At 36.5% G+C, this 19,286-nt stretch overlaps 1 protein-coding gene across 4 annotated transcripts in view; it reads right to left on the bottom strand.

The window, feature by feature from the left end:
• The window catches only part of mctp1b (multiple C2 domains, transmembrane 1b), a 36,243-nt gene extending 17,148 nt beyond the window's left edge, over positions 1-19,095 (bottom strand). Inside the window, exons 1-10 of one of the 4 annotated variants that reach the window (XM_058788865.1) lie at positions 18,095-19,095; positions 9,035-9,149; positions 8,743-8,885; positions 7,880-7,959; positions 7,386-7,509; positions 5,533-5,571; positions 2,713-2,883; positions 1,997-2,127; positions 1,681-1,867; positions 206-299 (exon numbers count right to left, since the gene is read on the bottom strand). In XM_058788865.1, coding sequence (XP_058644848.1) covers positions 206-299; positions 1,681-1,867; positions 1,997-2,127; positions 2,713-2,883; positions 5,533-5,571; positions 7,386-7,509; positions 7,880-7,959; positions 8,743-8,885; positions 9,035-9,149; positions 18,095-18,553 — 1,543 coding nt within the window. In that variant the 5' untranslated portion in view covers positions 18,554-19,095. The remainder of the gene's footprint in view (positions 1-205; positions 300-1,680; positions 1,868-1,996; positions 2,128-2,712; positions 2,884-5,532; positions 5,572-7,385; positions 7,510-7,879; positions 7,960-8,742; positions 8,886-9,034; positions 9,150-18,094) is intronic. The other 3 variants (XM_058788863.1, XM_058788862.1, XM_058788864.1) reach the window with 3 other exon arrangements.
• Positions 19,096-19,286: the final 191 nt, after the last annotated feature.

Raw genomic sequence — 19,286 nt, 5'->3', positions numbered from 1 at the left:
CTGCTCAAAGAGTCATATCTAGTTAATTAAATATTTTAAAGCCTAGCATAACTATATATATATATATATATGTGTTTACTACACAAATGACATACATTTCCATGACTTTTCCAGGCCATGGTTTTAAAATCACCTGATAAACTAAGAAACCTGGTTATCGTTCCACTGGGCACAAATGAATACAGGAAGTGACATATGATTTTACCTGTGACATCAGCAGCCATCAGCCCCTCGGCCCGTAGGATCTTCACCTGCACGACTCCGACATCCTTCAGGTTAAAGAACGACCTTAGTGGACTCTGAAAAAGAACAAAAACGCATCACGGAGGCCCATGACCACATTCAAAGCTCACAATCTGCCGAGCAGCAATACATCCATATGTTTCTGACAGCTCTATTTTGGCCCTAACTTTCTCTAATCTCCTGTCAGAGTCCGCCAGCAGTTTTGTGTCCACGTCAAAGCCACTCGGCCGTGGACACTGAGACAAAAACACTGAGCCGCCACGCCAGATTATCTGGTGGCTCTCACGAATACATCTTCATTATGCAGCTGTTATGAAAGAAGGTCAGTCTGCATTGGTGGTGAGTTTCTGTAAGCGGTTCAGTGACCGGCCCTCCGGGGGACAGTGGCAGGACAAAGACAAACCGTGAATAGAGAGGACAGACAGCTCCGAGAGCAGCGAGATGTCTCTCTCTCTGTCTTTGTTTGGTGCGAGTTACTCCACCGTCGTCCAGTTGTGAACGAGGCCAGTGTTAATCCAGTAGTGCACTGGACTCTGATCATTTTACGCCCCCTTTTGGTCACAGAAGTGCACTGCAGAATAGAGCATTAACAGTTTCTGCTGTATTTTGCACATTTATTTGATCAAAAGTACAGTAAAAACAGCAATATTGTGAAATATTATTGCAATTTAAAATACTTGTTTTTGAACTGAATATATTTTAAAATATAATTTATTCCTGTGATGCAAAGCTGAATTTTCAGCATCATTACTGCAGTCTTCAGTGTCACATGATCCTTCAGAAATCATTCTAATATTCAGATTTGTGCTCAAAGAACGTTTGTTCTTTTTTTTCAGGATTATCTGATGAGTAAAAAGTTCAAAAGAATAACATTTATTTGAAATAGAAATCTTTTATAACATTATAAAAGTCTTTACTGTCACATTTGACAAATTGAATGTGTCCTTGCCAAATAAAAACATTATTTTATTTCAAAAACAAAAATAAATAAAAATTAAAAAAATAAAGAAAGTGGTGCTTGATCATACATAAGTACATTTGATCGCATATATTCACAAATATTAGCACTGCACTTTATTTTATATTTAAAAATAACATTAGCACTGCATTTTATATTTAATAGCTAAAAAAGTCTTAATATCATGATTAAGGTGTTAATTATTATCATTCTGAAGCATCACATAGATTGTGTTGTCTTGGTTTTTCTCAGCGCTGGACAGGATAGGCCAATCACAGATGTGAATACTGAATAAGAAATTAATTTCAAGACATTTTTTTTTATAAATGGCAAATACTATAAAAACCATACTGAGATTTGAATGCGGAGGATATAGTTGTCAAGCGCCCTCTAGAGGAAGACAAGTCAGCAGTTAATAGCAACACTTGCTGTTTTTGTGAAGCAAAAATCCTGTTTGGCTGTGAGGACCTCACACTTACATATCTCTTAATGATCTGCTGGCGTTCATGTGGGTCGTCCAGCAGGTTGACAGACAGGTCAGAGATGGAGACCGCGACTGTGGCGGTCAGAGTCACCAGAAGTACCAGCGACCCTTTATCCTCCTCCAGCTCAATTTCCAGCTTATGTGTCTTCTCTCTGCTCAACTTGGACAGGTCCAGCTGACACCTGAAATATGTTAAACACATGCACTTCTTGTAAATCAAGCATCTAGCAATAGTGTATTGATGGGTTTGATTTCCAGGTAACAGACATACTGATAAAGTGAATAAATGATGTGTAGGAAATTGTACGCACTGGCCGATGAAGTCGTCTCTCCTTCCAATGTCTTTATCCCAAACGGAGATCTCCAGAATGCCTCCCTCCTCGTCATACAGATGCAAATCGAACTGCTCCCTCCACTGAGGGTTGAGGGTCTTGGGAATTGTCTGTTTGTGCAGAAGAGAAGAATAAGCAGCAGAGAAATAGTATTAGCAGACAGTATTCTTATTCTGTCAGCTGAAACGTATACTGAAGCGTCCTTCGTGTCAATAAGGTTGTCATGATGATATGCACATGTTGAGATAAATAAATTAATGAATGAAAATTGTATTAATAAATAAAAATATTATTTATATTGTTTAATACATATAAAACAAATAATCACTTTTAACTTTGTTTAATTTTCATTTATTGTTTATGATGACAAAAAATATTATTATTATTTATATTTATTAATAATTTATGACAAAAATGTTAAAAATTTTTAAATATAAATAAAATAGCTTGTATTTATGACAATATGTTTATATATAATGTATTTGTCATTATATATCATAATAAATATATTAATTTAGCCATGAATAATGCAAGCTAGGGTTATTGGTGAATATTATTTTTCCATTCCTTGGTTGCATCAGCAAAGAAATTTCTGTCAGAGGTGGGGAACAAATATTTTCAGTAAGTCCAGATATATTTAAAAAGAGATCACACAGTGTCGTGTTGCCATGTTGAAGTGGCACAGTCGCTCATACCTTACTCTTGTACTTCTGAGGGCCTAGTTTGAACTTGACGTAAGGGTCACTCAGGCCATTCTGGTCCATGGGGATGAGGTTACGACCCTCGATGAGTCTGACGCTCACGATGCCCCTCCACAGCTGAGACTTTCTGTGCAGGTCCGACAGCCGGAGATTCTGCTGCTGCTGCTGCGCCCCGCACACACATCACAGGACATTAAAGGGTTACTTCAGTCCTTCAATCTACTCACCCTCATGTTGCTCAAAACATGATTTTTTGGACACAAAAGGAGATTGTCAGCAAAAGTGGTTGGTGAACGTGCATCAAGTACACTATTGTTTTAAAGTTTGGGGTCTGTTTATTTAATTATATTAATTATTTTTATTAAAGCTGCAGTCCATAACTTTTTTGGGTTATCAAAATCAATATTTGAGCAAGTACATAACCAGCCAGTCACCTTATAATAATGTTTTCTAATTTGAGTGGTATGGGTAGGTTTTCGTGAGAAATTCGAGCATGGCACTGCGTCATTACGTCACATCTGTAAACATAAAGAAGTTTTCCCAGCTACTCGGCTATCGCTCGTGAGGATCCTGCAGGTGATGCATCGTTTATAGCCTTTTCTCACAGCAGCTGGAATAATTAAATGTATAATTTTGATGGCGGATTGTAATACAGAAAGGATTATGTGTTTATGAAACACATGTGAATGAAATGAAATTATATTCCAGTTTTAAATGTGCTTCTGATTACAGATAGCCTGGAATTACACAAGATTTGTATTTTAAAGAAAACCAGTTCGAAGGGAGCATAGTTTGCTTTATGGGTTAAAAGAATTTCTTAATATGAAATTTGAATGGTGTGACAATTAGAGATTAGACTGTACAGAAATTGAAATCTACACGCTAAAACACACTATACTCATAGTCACGCAATGCTGATGTTGTTAACATTAATAATTTGAGAATAAAGTATAACAATAATAATAATTTGCACGGTTAGATGTGATATGAACTAACCAATCGTTAGATTTAATCACCATCGGTAGCGCGATTTATGGTAATGCTTTTTTCCTCAGTTGGTCAGAACAAACGTGGCAGACTTGTTACTTACTTGTTCAGATGGCAATATACGGTGAAAATTCTTTTTTGGGTCATATATTCCAAGACGTAGGCTAGAATCTGTGATTCCTGAGTACAGTATCCACACCGGTGCGGTGACTGACAGACTTACACACATACACCTCAAAACGTTAGATTCACCCACGCTGGAGCCGTGCCGGAGCACAGCCCTCGAAAGGAAGATAATTCCGCACAGAGCTGCAATTCCAGGTTTTCAAACAGAGATGGCGACAAAGAGGCAAAACCTACGGACTGCAGCTTTAAGTAAGGATGCATTTTAAATTGAACAAAAATCACAGTAAATACATCTATAATGTTACAACTTACGTTACATTTCTATTTCAAATTGATTCTGTTTTGAACTTTCAATTCATCAAAAAATCCTGAAAAGAAATGCATCTCGTTTTTTACGAAAATATTAAGCTGCAAACTGTTTTCAAGAAAATACATTTTTTCTTGAGCAGCAAATTAGAATGATTTCTGAAGGATCATGTGACATTGAAGACTGGAGTAATGTTGCTGAAAATTCAGCTTTTCATCACAGAAATAAATTACATCTTAAAATATGTTCCAAAAGTAAACAGGTATTTTAAATTGTTATAATATTTCACTGTTTTCACTGTATTTTTGATCAAATAAATGCAGCCTTGGTGAGCATAAGAGGCAAATATTACTGACCCCAAACCTTTGAACAGCAGTGTACAGTACATGATTTTTGGATGAATCCCTTTAAAGTGCCCCTATTATGGGTCATGAAAGGATCATATTTTGGTTTTGGGAGTCCCCAACAACAGGTTGACATGCATGCAAGGTCAAAAAACACTTTCATTGTCTTATAATATGCAGTTATTTTTACCTTATTTGCTCAATGACTCCCAAACGATTTGTTCATTTCACAAACCCCTCCTTTGCGTGACGCTAATCTGATTGGTCGATTGGTCTCATTTTCATTTAATCTCGCCTGTAATGCCTGATAAAGCAGTGTTTGTGAGCTCAGTGCTGCTTTGTGTGCAGCATTACCGGGGAAACAGCTATTTTTACCACTCCAAAAGGGCACCTAGTGGCAAAGAATGAATTTGCATTTTCATTCAGACTAATGCAAAAAGTCCAACAAGTGGGCGGGCAATATGCTAATGTTCATGTTGACATCACCATGAAACAGCTTGGGATTCATTTTAAAAACGACTTGTTTCAATGATTCACAGTCAACTCTTTCTTTTGAGAGACAATAACTTTATACACGGTGCACTTTCAGATTTAGAACTTTGCGGGATGTTTTCATTCACTTAGAGCTGCGTTACACACTGCATGAAAGCTAATTTTCAAAAATCCATAATAGGGGCACTTTAAGACAATGAAATGACTCCTCAGTGGGGAAAGAACTCAAAGAATGTGGAACGGTTTCACATACACCATGAATGACTGGGCCACCAAAGCATAAAATGTAAATGTCTACAAAAAGGCATGGCCCATCACCCCGAGAGATGCACGACTGCCGCAACTAATGGAGCCGTACCGATAAAACTCATCTTCTGACCAGACTGCTGCAGTGCTGACATTTAGGGAATTTGGCACACAAACCATTTTCTCTTTGAACATGTTGCATAAATCATTCTACAAAATGTTCATTGCTAATAAACCCGATACGGTGTGTGTGGGACAATTTACACAGCAGCTAGTCAGAGAATCTGGGAGCAAACGCTCTTGCTTTTTTACCTTACTGCATCGCTTCCAGCTTCTCCTCAGTAGCATGGTCTACAAAAACAACAGAGCAGGTCATGTGCGTTACTGTATATTCAGGGGGCCGGGATGGAGGTGGGCGTGCTTTGATTACTGCCAAGACTACTTTTGTATTGGATGAGAAGCTAAATCTCTAAATCTGATAAAGAGACACATCTTCTGTTCTTATGCTCTGTCCTGAGGATCAAAGCCGCCCATCAGACTGCCGCTTCATCTGTTGGTGGAACACCATGTGAATTTCGATGGGTTCTCCGCCCCCGCCTGCAGACTGCAGCAGTCATTTCATGCATTATGCAGACAGCACAAACGTCCCATCATCCCAGTGTCTCTCAAGAGTCATGGGCTTTTTGTACTAGCCGAACATAATAATTATACTATTTTTGTACAGTATGCAATTTTTCTGTAAGCTAACTGAGCATGTTGTGCTGGGCACAGTATCCCACAATGCAATGTGCTTGACTTAATCATCCGTGTTTTTTTTTTTGTTTTGTTTTTTGCACAAAATGGATTAAAAATTATAAAAAAATTTACCATTTTAATTAAATGCAACATAGTAGCTCATATGACCACAGTGTAGAATAGTACTATTTGAAATGTCCATTATGCATAATGCATACTGTTTTTAAAAAAAAATAGTAGGCTAGGCAGTATATACACTACCATTCAGAAGTTTGGGGTTGGTAAAATTTTATAATCTTTTTAAAAAAAGTCTCTTTTGCTCACCAAGGCTGCATTTATTTGTTAAAATCAGTGCTGTCAAATGATTAATCGCGATTAATCGCATCCAAAATAAAAGTTTTTGTTTGCATAATATATGTATGTGTACTGTGTATATTTATTATGTGTATATATATATATATAAATACACACACATACAGTATATATTTAGAAAATATTTACATATATATATATATATATATATATATATATATATATACACACACACACACACACACATTTATACATTTATATTATATATAAATATATTTAATATATAAACATAACATATTTTCCTTAAATATATACATGCATGTGTTTGGATTTATATATACATAATAAATATACACAGCACACACACATATATTATGTAAACAAAAACTTTTATTTTGGATGCGATTAATCACGATTAATCGTTTGACAGCACTAGTTAAAATACAGTAAAAACAGTAATATTGTGAAATATTATTGCAATTTTAAATAGCTGTTTTGTATTTCAATGTATTTTAAAATGTAATTTATTCTTGTGATGCAAAGTTGAATTTTCTGCATCATTACTCCAGTCTTCAGTGTCACGTGATCCTTCAGAAATCATTCTAATGTGCTGATTTGCTGCTCATTAAACATTTATCATTATTATTATTATTAATTTTGGATTAATTTTGAAAACAGTTGTGCTGCTTAATATTTTTGTGGAAACTGGATTCTTTGATGAACAGAATTTATTTGAAATACAAATAGTTTGGGACATTATAAATGTCTTTACTGTCACTTTTGCATTCAATTTAATGCATCCTTGCTGAATAAAAGTTTTATTTTCTTTAAAAAAAACATCATAACCCCAAACCTTTGAAAGGATTTGTACAGTAAACTTCAACTGCAAGATTCACATGCTTTTCAAAAACAAGATGACTGGATGTGGTTGCTAAACACTTCCTGAGAGCTAAAAATAGTTTATGCGGTCTCATGAGAAAGGTGTGAAATAAATTTGAGGTCTGTAAACATGTGAGAATTAAATCTGTTTGGAAGCATGCGGAGAATTTGCCAGCAGATTGAATCTTTTCCAACTTTTACAAGGATAAAACAAAATTAATCTGCCAAATGAGTCTTACCGCCTGTCGGAGGGTCTCTCTGTCCTCTGTACTTCTTGGGAACAGAGTGACCGCCAGCTCCAGAGAGCCCAGGTCCTGATCAGGGCAGTGAGGATCTTGAAGGTCTAACCGAACATCAAGAGGCCTACAACAAAAACATGAGCTGTTATGAAAGTAATGTTGTAGTTTAATCACCTAAAGAAGTGAATAATCTTTTTGATAAGGTTTAAACTTAGATAATTATTAGATCTATCTAAAATGATAATGACCATTTGTCAATATAATGCTTTTATTGGTAGCTGAAAACTTTTGCATTTGTATAATGCTTCATCCAATGCACTAGATGTCAGTATAAACTCTTAGATCACAACAAAACATTAGCAAAACTGACCTTGTCAACGTTAATTTTATGAAACTCCTAATACATTTGAACACATTTTTATGCTGATTGAAAATGTATTAATTTGACACTGTTGAATTTTTATATCTTTGCAGTAATGATGAAAACACGATACCTCTGCAGTTCCAGAGAATCAAGGTACAGGTAAGCTGATCCCATAAAATCATCTTGAAGGCCAAAATCATAGTCGAACACCTAAAATAGATTGCAAAAGGGAGAATTCTTTAGGAAGAAATATCAGAGATCATTCTAGAATGACTGATTGATTACTCTTGTCAATTCAATAAAAAGGACCAGCTCATAAGAGTCTGTTGTACTGGAATCAGTACACTGTTCAGGCTGTAATGCTTTTGTTTCACAAGTGAATTCATTCATTTGGGAATCGGAATACATCGGTCCCGCATTAGGTTTTTGATTCACTAAAACAAACCGGCTCATGAGAGTCATTCATTTCGAAATCGGTCTACATTGTTCATGCTGTAATGCTTTTGCTTCAATAAAAGTCACTGGTTCATAAGAGCTGTTTGTTCAGAATTGGACCACAGCAGTCACACAGTATGTTTCTGATTCACTAAAAAGAATCATCTCTTAAGAGTCATTTGCATTGGAATCAGTTTGCACTGTAATGTTTTGGATTCTTTACAAAAAACCGGCTCATAAGAGTAAAACGATTTGCCTCAAAAGAGTCATTATTTGGGGTTTTGGAATTCACTGGTCAAAAATATGATTTGATTCACTAAAATGAATCGACTCATAAGAGCCATTTATTCCGAAACCAGACTACACCAGTCGTGCAGTAAGTTTTTGATTCACCAAAATGAATCATAAATTTGGGTTTCAGAATACACCGATCGAGCTATATGATTCTGATTCACTAAAACGAACCAACTCATAAGAGTCACTAATTCAGGATTCATACTATATACTATAATGGTAACAAGCATCCATAAACACTGCGAGTAAAAGCAATATTTTTACCTTAATATACAGAGGCTCTTGTAAATTGTCCACTATCAGACAAACACGCTCGTCCCAAACTGGGTTAAGGTTCTTGTGGATGATTTTACTGCGGAAAACTTCTTTGCCGGCTATTTTGAACTTCACATATGGGTCACTTGTTCCTGAAACATAAATCGATTACACATTTCAGCAAATCATAGAAGGAACATGAGTTTTAAGTAGCATATTATGAATACATCTCATTAAAAGTAAAACACACATTTCCCGACAGTGGTATTCGTGGAGACAGCATGAGAGATGCAGGTCTTACCGCCTCGGTCTCGAATGGCAAGGTTGTTTCCTTTTTTCAGCACGATGTCTAACTGGTACATTGCTGAAGTGGGCAGTGAAGGCTGTGTTCCACCATTACCAGCTGCATTAATGCCCTGAAGAAAACAGACATCGTCTCAAAAACTGATTGACAGGACCTCTTCAAACATTTAATACACCCAAAGCCATTAATGCCAAACCTTATAGGGTTTAACTAACACATAAGTGCTCATATGAGAAAACAAACTCCTGGGCAGTTTGTGATTAAAATTATAACAGGATGTTGCAAGATGCTTAAAACTGATAAACTGGTGCTCTAAAACCTGCATTCTCTTCTGGTCTAAGTATCCAGAACAGAATAAGCCACAAATAAACTAAAAAGCGAGAGTCGCAGATCTGTTGTAAATGTCTAATTTTTGCATAGGAAGTGAAACACTGTGCATGTGATGTTAACTTCACACATCTGACAGTGCTTAAAAACCGCCTGATAGAGTCCAGGAAAAGTAATGTGGTTTTCCCAGTGGTGTGGCCTAGTGGTTAATGGTTTAGTCTGAAAAGTTGTGTATTCATAAACTACCATCATTGCACCCATTTAAGCCACCAACTTGAACACCTGCTGCAAGTCATTTAAAGAAGGTATATCGTTTTTTCCCCTACATCTAGGGGTACTACAGTGTAAAATGATTTTTGGAAGTTGCAAGGAAAAACAGAAAGATCATTAAAAAATACTATTGCAAAATGTCATGTTTAATTTCATATTACTTGTTATTGATTTGCAAGTATATGTAAAAATACTAGCAATTTCTCAGTGAAAATGCTAATGTGTTTCTAGGGTGTTCTGGGCGTGTTCTATGTGTTTGCTAAGGTGTTACTAGGGTGTGTTCTACAGTATGAGGTAGCTAAGGTGTTTCTAAGGTGTTCTGGGTGTGTTCTATGTGGTTGCTAAGGTGTGTTCTACAGTGTGTGGTTGCTAAGGTGTTGCTAGGGAAGTTGTTTACTGGCCCAGGTTAAATTATATTCTGGTGTAGACATGGGTTCAGATCGATTCATATTTGTAGCACCAACGGTGCAGATAGAGTTACGCGAGTTGAATATTTGAATAAAGTTGAATATTTTGAGGCTTCTGAAAACACAGCACCACTAATGTCACTTAAACACACAATATTTGGCGAGCACTACACGCATTTTCCTTCCTCTTTTTCACCCTTGAGTGAGAGATGAGGTCAGAAACACATTTCTCTCACACACTAAGTGTGTTTGTAGTGTCAGCTGAAAGCAGGTGATTTGCATTGTGGACCTTTAGGGCCTATTAAACATCCTGCTGATGGCAGGATTGGCAAGAAGAATTATTATTCTTCATAATATTGTTATGAGGTCAGGGATTCCTCTTACAACATCCTGGTGCCATGTTTGAGATGAAGCTGATTTACATTTAGAGATACAATATTTATCTTCCTCCATCATTTCTGCATCACTAAAATCAAACAGAAAACAGAACAAACAGACTTCCAAATATAATGAATGACCGGTTTCATCTCATCGTCTGATAATTGGTCAGGCAAACAGATAGTCCCGCCCCGAACTCACACCTGAATATCCAGTTTATAGTGGTTCCACCTAGAGCTGCACAATTTGGCAGGGTAAAAAATGTTTATTTTTGTAAAAAAAAAAAGAAAAAAATACAAATTGTGATTTTGACTTAAAATGTGATTTAAAAAAAAAAAGCTAAAATATTTGGCCAAAAGATTTTATATCAGTTTGATTAATACTATTTTTATTTTTATTAAAAATTTTATTAAATTTTATTTTATTGCATTTAAAAAAAAAAAAAAAAATCAAGTATATAAGAAAAATATAATTAAATTATAATTTTATTTTACAGTACAACTGTAAAATATATCACTTAAGATGGTTTATTATGATGAAGAAAATTGATTATTATTATTACTAAATATAAACAAAATACACAATATTACTATGGTAATTTAAAAAAAAGTATTTAATAAAATATAATAATAATAAATAATAATTAATATTAAAAAATAAAAAAAATTACAGTCCACTAATTACTCATTTTGTGGCTGTCTTATTTTCTTCATTTTAAAATGTTAACCCATCAGACTTTTTGACAGAATGCCACAGGGAGCCCTAGAGCTTCTGTTTTGTTGATAAAACTCAGAGCAGATGCAGAGATGGATTTTGTGTGGAGAAGCATTAACTGCGAACTGAGCCGCTCTGAGACACTAAAAACATTCATGGTTCATGAGCTGCTCGCGAGAAGATGAACACAGTGCCAGGCTTCGCTCTGAAACAAGCACCACACAATTAAATCGCAGCCCTTGCGATTTGATAATCACACTGCATGTTAAGATGGCTTTTTTATTTCAATTAATCATCCAGCCCTTGTTCCACGCTCTATATAAGACCTCTCTAAGATGAATTCAGCTTCCTCTGTTCTGTTCGGAGCATCTCTGTAAGCAAAGATATCCATCGTCTCACCTCCGCTGTGAGGTGATTACAAGAACAAGTCTTCTAAGGAGAAAGACGGTGCCAGCCAATAAAACACATCAGCAGCTCCACTGAAAATCTTTATTGAGGTTTGTACAAGTAGCTCATGTTGATTGTGCCTATAAATCAAAGTCTCGTAATAAGCTCCCTCCTGCTCCATAAAGTAGAAACGATGTGAGCGTGATGATTGAACTTTTGCAAGAGAAAATATTTTTGAATAACTTGCCAAAGGGTTTAACAGGAAGACGTAGCAGTTCACAGTATGGTGGTTGAAGTTATAGAGCCACTTCCTGTTTGCAAGAAAAGCAGCCTATAAACAGAAATTCTGGGGTCCATTATAGGGGCCTCAAAGGGATGTGTGCAAATGCACTTGTATTAGGTGTGAAGTTGTAAGACAGGAAACATGTGATCTGTTTATTGTTGTTTTCATGCATGTCTGGTCTGATATGTAGCATTTAAGCCCTGAGCAGTCAGACACAGACGTCACTGAACGTGACCTGCTTCTAGAAAAGTTGTAGCTACGATACTCAACCCACAGTTTCATTATGACCTTAAAGTGGCAGTACAATTGTATCAGAGCAAAACAACATAATCTTAACCACCCTTTTCATGATTTCATACCTTTTCCAGCCATTTGTGACCTGGATAAAAGTTCATGGAAATTAGACTTTACAAAAAATGTTCACAAAAGATCTTCAGATAATATCATATGAATGTTGTTTGTGACTGTTGGACAAAAAAAAAATATATCTCTTGAAAAGTAAGGTTAAATAAAAGGTTATATGTGACCCTGGACCACAAAACCAGTCATATCAAGTTTTTGAAGATTTATACATAATCTGAAAGCTGATAAGCTTTCCATTGACGTATGGTTTGTTAGGATAACACAATATTTGGCTGAGATACAACTATTTGAAAATCTGGAATCTAAGGTTTAAAAAAAAATCAAAATATTGAGAAAATTGCCTTTAAAGTTGTACAAATGAAGTTCTTAGCAATGCATATTACTAATTAGAAATTACGTTTTGATCTTTACTTAATATCCTAATGATTTTTATTAATGAAATTATTAATGATATATAGGCCTAAACATGTGCTTTATGTGACCTAGTTTTCCGTCTATGTTTGATGATTGTCATTGATTTTTTACATGTCCTACTCATTTTTTTAAAGCAGAGCATAGCTAAAAAAAAATGGTAAACGTAAAATTTGTCAGATTTACTTAATTTCATTGACTTTTCCAAGACTATTCTCTACAATTTCCAGGTTTTCCATGACCATGGAAACCCTGTAGATAGCTCAGCATTACTGCAATTCCCACATACCATGAGTTTAAACAATAACATGCTCACCGAAATCAGCACCTATGATACAGAGGAGTTGATCCCCACTGCCAGATCCTGAGTCACAGATTTCTTAAGAAAGGTACGCTGCTGTTTATCAAATCTCATACTTCCCTCAACTAACCACAAAGACAGCTCCATACCAAAACTGTTTGTCAAGTCCACACATGCAGTGGAGTAAAGATAGCACCAGTACGATCCAGAGGAACTCTAAGCTCCAGGTCGTGTTGTTTGTTTGACTCTAATCTCTGCTGCACTGTTGGTGGCTGTTAAGCCAGTGATGTAATGGCTTGGGATGGACATGCATACAGAAAAGCTATATGTACACTAAGCTTCAATGTCTAGTCGAAAACTTTATTCTTGATCACAGAAGCCATTTTGAATAATTATTAAAAAAAATTAAAATCCTGTCACCATTTACACATCTTTACATCAGACTTTCCAAATTATTTTGTCAGCCAAACCCCTTAGATAATAAAATATTTTACTTGCTTGAAGTTACTCCCACGAGATTTTGATTTGATTTGATACTTTATTTGTCATTTCTATGTCACATAGAAACGAAATTGTGTTTCACACGTCCACATCTTACAATTCAGTGCATTATATAATACATATAAATCAGTTCAATAAAATTATTTAAAATAATAAAACATAAACATTCTAATAAAATTATTTCAAATGCTCTAAAATGTTAAAAGAATAAATCACAAACTCTGATTTAACAGCCTAATTGCTGTGGGAAGAAAGCTATTCAACAGCCGAGAAGTTCTGGTTTTTATGCTGCGGTATCTTTTTCCTGACTGCATCAATGAGAACAATCCATTAAGTGGATGTATGCAGTCCTTCAGGATACTACCAGCTCTCCGTACACAGCGCTCTGTGTAAATGTCTTGTAGCTGTGGTAGTGAGACACCAATAATTTTCTCTGCTGTTCTCACAATCCGGCTGAGATTGTGTCTCTCCTCTGCTGTACAGCTTCCAAACCAGAACGAGATACAATAAGTCAGCAGTATATATAAATATAACTTAACCACTGATTTCTAGTTGTGTCCTCTTTTGGAAGCCCAAACAAAGTAGTTTCGCTTTCACAATGAAACACACGGCGTCTCCAGGACATGGCACCGGCAGCAGCAACAATACTACAGCGAGAATAAAAATCACGCCCTCTTTCTTTGCGTATACATTTGGGCGGTGTTATGCAAATCTTCCCACACAGTGACATAGACATGTGGGGGTGTGTTTAAATGAGCCATTTTAGGGGGGCGTGGTCGAGTCTTAACTTTTATAAAGAATATCTCTTTGGTTTTAAGACGTTAGTCTTTGCAACTTTAGGGATCTTATCTATGCACGAACAGTTTGTAACACTCCAAAGAGAAAGGAAAACTTGAAATCATATCAAATGACCTCTTTAATATTTCAATAATGTAACAACACATTTGCAAGTTCATGGGTCTCTGATGTTAATGGTCACAAGACATGCAAGTAAACAGATAAAAATTGAATCTTTTTTTAGCAAGTGTTTTGTTATTGTTTTTATTTTAAAATAAAGTGAACCTAGCGCACGTTGCATTCCCAAATGTGCGTTAAACTCTATCGCAGATTTTGAGTTCATGAGAAGCAGCATTAAAGGGTTATTTCACCCAAAAATTAAAATTCTGTCATTAATTACTCGTTCCAAACCCGTAAGCCTCATCATTTTGGAGAGGACCCCAGAACGTAATCAATGTAATGAGCGTTGTTTACGTTCAGCATGTGCGCGCTTTCGCTTAACTTAATCAGCGTTGTTTACGTTCTGGGGTACTTACTCTCAAAAATGGCAGAAGACGGTAACTCGGAAAGAAGAATTGTTGAATAAATGATGTTGTTGTTTTATTTGCGGACAAAAAGTATTCTCGTAGCTTCGTAAAATTATGGCTGAACCACTGATGTTTTGACCTGGGAACATTTCAGTTGCACTGCTGTCTATGGAAGCTCAGAGAGCTCTCAGATTTTATCAAAAATATCTTAATTTGTGTTCTGAAGATGAACAAAGGTCTTACGGGTTTGGAACGACACGAGGCTGAGTAATTAATGACAGAATTTTCTTTTCTGGGTGAACTAACCCTTTAACCATGAGCCAAGCCGCTCTGAAAACACTGTATTATAAGCTGAATGCGTGTAAATGAACACAGTGACGCTCTTATCTCTGAAACACACGCCTATTCATTTTTATAAGATACATATCTTCCTCTGTGTCATAAAGAAGAAAGACATACAGTTTTGTAACAACCTGAGTTTGAGTTAAGTCCCATTTTTGGGTAAACTCGCTTTAAGCAAAACACGTCACTGGCGCTACCAGGAAAACAACAACAGAAGATCTTAATTGGTTTTTTGAGATACGTGAGTATGCAACTTAATCAAATCTGTATTCATGGATCTCAAAAATCTGATGCACATAGACAACCAATAATATAAAATGTACTAATAAAGACATTAATTAACTTCTGCAACCTTACTCAACATTACTCAACACCCTGTTTGGCTTTAGGCCTGTTATATGTGTTTGTGTGTCTTTACTTTTAGGCAAGTTCCTCTTCTTGCAAACCAGCTTGGCAAACACCCTCAGGCACAGAGAGAACTAACTGTACAGTGCCAACATGCCTGAAACTAACAGTTGTAGACCAAACGTTACAGTTTTAAAAGAAAAACTTGTGAAAAAAGGCTGACACAAGCTCGTTCTGGCACATGTCCTTGTGTGAATGGGAATCTGACATGACTTTGACTATGCAAACACATCGCTTTGCATCTACAAATGTAAAAATGACCATGCACATGTATGCTTGCTCATTCTAACAGCACTTTTATTTAGTCCCCTTAGATTTGTACACACTTGAATAGAACAACATTATCTCTAGTCAGAGGTCATGACCACTACTAAGATATAAGCCGACCAACATTACTTTCTCAAATAGTAGCTTTGGTATGGTCATGCCATGGTTTCCCATGTACACTTAGCTAGAGTAATATTACAGTAAACAGAGGTTAGGCCCACCCTATCTAGGTTGGTCGAACAACATTCAGTTGACCTAGACTGAAATTCCCTTTTAGCCCTTACCATCTAAATACACTTTAACTAATACCAAGCGTTAGCCAGATCTCTAAAAACACGGCTGGTGTGTCCTATGCTCCATCTCAACTGAATTTTTAGTCTGTTACTAACCTCATGCAGAAATGCGGTAACAAGGATACAACGTAATCTACTAGAATTAATCATTTCAGAGCAATCAGAATAAATCCAAACATAACAATTATTAATCAGGTAATCAAGATAATCAAGATAATCATTAAAAGTTCAATTCAAACATTATAAACACAGTGATCACACATATGTGACCCTGGACCACAAAACCAGTCTTAAGTGTCAATTTTTCTGAAATTAATCTACTGTCAAATAAGCTTTCCATTGATGTATGGTTTGTTAGGATCAGACAATATTTGGCCGAGATACAACTATTTGAAAATCTGGAATCTGAGGGTGCAAAAAAATCTAAATATTCAGAAAATAGTAAATTTATAAAATATCTTCATAGAATATGATAATATACTAATGATTTTTTTCATAAAAGAAAAATCGATCATTTTGACCCATACAATGTATTTTTGGCTATTGCTACAAATATACCCCAGCGACTTAAGACTTTTTTGTGATCCAGGGTCACATATAAAACACTCAATAATACCAAAATATTACTTGATAACGAAAGACACACAGCAAGTATGTGGGAGATCTGTCTACAGATTCCCGGAGCTCTTTGTCACTCTCCCTTAAATATCCAGAAGAAACCTCGGAATTCCCAAATGGCATTGTTTGTTTATTGCAGGGGTTTAGCATATCGCCTTTTGGGGTTTCAGGTGAATAACTTTGCATTTACATACAGGGGTAACTTGTGTGAAAGACCTGGGACTAGTCTGTCTTTTTCGATTCTTAAGAGGATGAGACCCTTTTACCAGACACACCCGGAGACCTTTCAAACGACTTCAAACATGAATTGTTGCATTATCATAAACTCTGATTACAAAAGGTGGTTTCAGTGATCTCTGTAGTGTCCTGTATTTAGATTTGGAGAGAGCTGGATTTAGAGAGAGTAAAGCAAGTGGAGGGCCATGTATAAGGTGTGGAACATTTGCTTCTCTCAGTTGGGTGCGTCGTCTTAAGCTTGCGAGACAGAGTTCAGGTGTTGATTCTCGCAAAAGTTCTTTGTTTTCTCAGACTGTGGTCTCCTCCCGGCAAATGGTATTAATAATCTTACACACAAAAACACCTGATTCAGGTAAACCTTGGTGTACATATATTAAAGGCTTAAAATGGCAATGATATTCACATGCATTCATGCAACAAAAAATGACTGTCTACTGATAATTGGAGGAGTTCTGACATGACATCTGATTTGGACTTGCAATGTAAAAAATATTACAGTGTCAAAATCATTCTGATCTGGTTTGATTGTATTCAAAGCAGTTGGTAGGGTGGGTTCAGCAAAAGTGGGACATCAAGTAAAATGAGGCAAATAGGCTTAATGGTCGATCGCCCTTTAAACCCAAGTTATTCTGGAAACGTTTCCATTTCTCTAACATCATCCTGGTGGATGTGATCAAGGTTCAAGATCTATCAGATCTCAGCCTGTGTATTAAATGGTGTCTATCTGAAGCATGCTGCTCATTTGTGGTCCGCTTCAAGCTGGGATGTTTGAGATTGACTTGGTACACCTTGATTAAGTTTCGCCAATAACAAATCAGCTAATAGGTTATTAAAAAAACAGCTTAAACTAATATAACAATGGGTTTTCCAGCTTGGCTGTAACTCATCATGTTTCTTATAAGAGAATGAATTTATTGTTATTTTGTAGCAAACAGATTTTCTATAAACATAAATTCAGTTTTTATACTCATTTTGCCTATAATTTAAAAAAAAAAAAAAAGACTATCAAATAGAAATTACACTAAATGTGTTTTAATACATTTATATTTAGGTTATTAGTTATTATACAAATTCATCAAAAAAACTGTTCCAGTTGTGAATAGTTCATCTAAGTAAATTTCTTTACGTTCTAGACATCTGCCAATGTGAATGTATAGCGTAATAAACTATCTGTATAAGATAACTGCACCCATCACTTATTACTGCAGTGCAATGCCAAAAACGTCTGAAAGATTATAAATCATCTTACCACACTTTTATTGATCTCTTCCGCTTCACCATTCATCACAGCATCATCAGTGCATGTGGACCCTTGCAGAGCAGGTTTATGTTGAGACTGCACCAACTGGGAGAGCGTCGGTTTGGAGCTGACCGGTTTTTTCAGCATCTGGATCTCCGCACCGAGCGACGCCGCCGCTACGGCCGCCGTACCCACACTCAGCTCGGGCAAGCCGCGGCGCGTCCTCCCGCTCTCACCACCATCCGGAGCGGCTTCCGCGCTGTGCAGATTGGGTTGAGACGAAGACACCGCTCGGTCCAAACCATTTGGTCGTTTCTTTTTAAATATCCAAAACCCGCTTTCTTGCTTTCGGTCTTTTTTGCCCAGTTTGGGGCTGCCAGTGAGTTTGGGTCTGCCGTGGAAGGATTTCCACAAGCCCCGCTGATGATGGGATGGAGAAACCTCATCCATGTCCAGTTTCCCCTCCATAAGATATCTCTGCAGTCTGCTGCTGCGTCCCAGGCAGATGTTTCTGTGAGGTTAATGTTGAAAACATGCAAACCGATGCAAATAGCATTTACTTCAGTGTTGTTGTGCTCAGCAGGACATGTTGAGTGTTAAACGCATGTTTGATGCGGAAGTAGAGTGATGATGGAGAGGCAAGTTTTTACACGGCACATCTGCAGACCTTCATGGTTTTTATAAAACGAGACAGTCCCCCAGTCTGTAGTCCTCATCCACGCCCAGTATTAAAAAAAAAGTTGCTTTGGTATCCATACTAAATAAATATGCCATCTATGATCATGCAGCGCGTCGTTCCTGCCCACCGAGCTTTTATTTACATGCACTTCTGTTAAACTCCTTCTACTTTGTGGTCTGTTAATTCGGCACTACGTGATTGAAAAATGTAATATGCAAACATGTATGCAAATATGATTTACCATAGGACAAACCTGTGGACTTGACGCATTACGCAAAGTTTATTATTTGCACACCTTAGTTTGTGGTTTAGATGTAATTATTGAATCTTTAATTGAACAAATCGTTTCGTTCAAATTCAAATGACTGACTATAGCGTGAACCAATAGCATTCCAGTGCGGTCTGTGGAAGGAACATTTCATTGGTTGGACCTAATGAACGAACACGCCCTCTTTACCGAACGAGTCGGTTTTGATTGTGTTCGTGAATTAACTAATTTAACTCTAATCATCTCGTTCGTGA

The sequence above is a fragment of the Onychostoma macrolepis genome, chromosome 10 (genome assembly GCF_012432095.1).
Source record: "Onychostoma macrolepis isolate SWU-2019 chromosome 10, ASM1243209v1, whole genome shotgun sequence".
Classification (NCBI taxonomy): Eukaryota; Metazoa; Chordata; class Actinopteri; order Cypriniformes; family Cyprinidae; genus Onychostoma; species Onychostoma macrolepis.
This window is presented reverse-complemented; position numbering and strand designations above follow the sequence as displayed.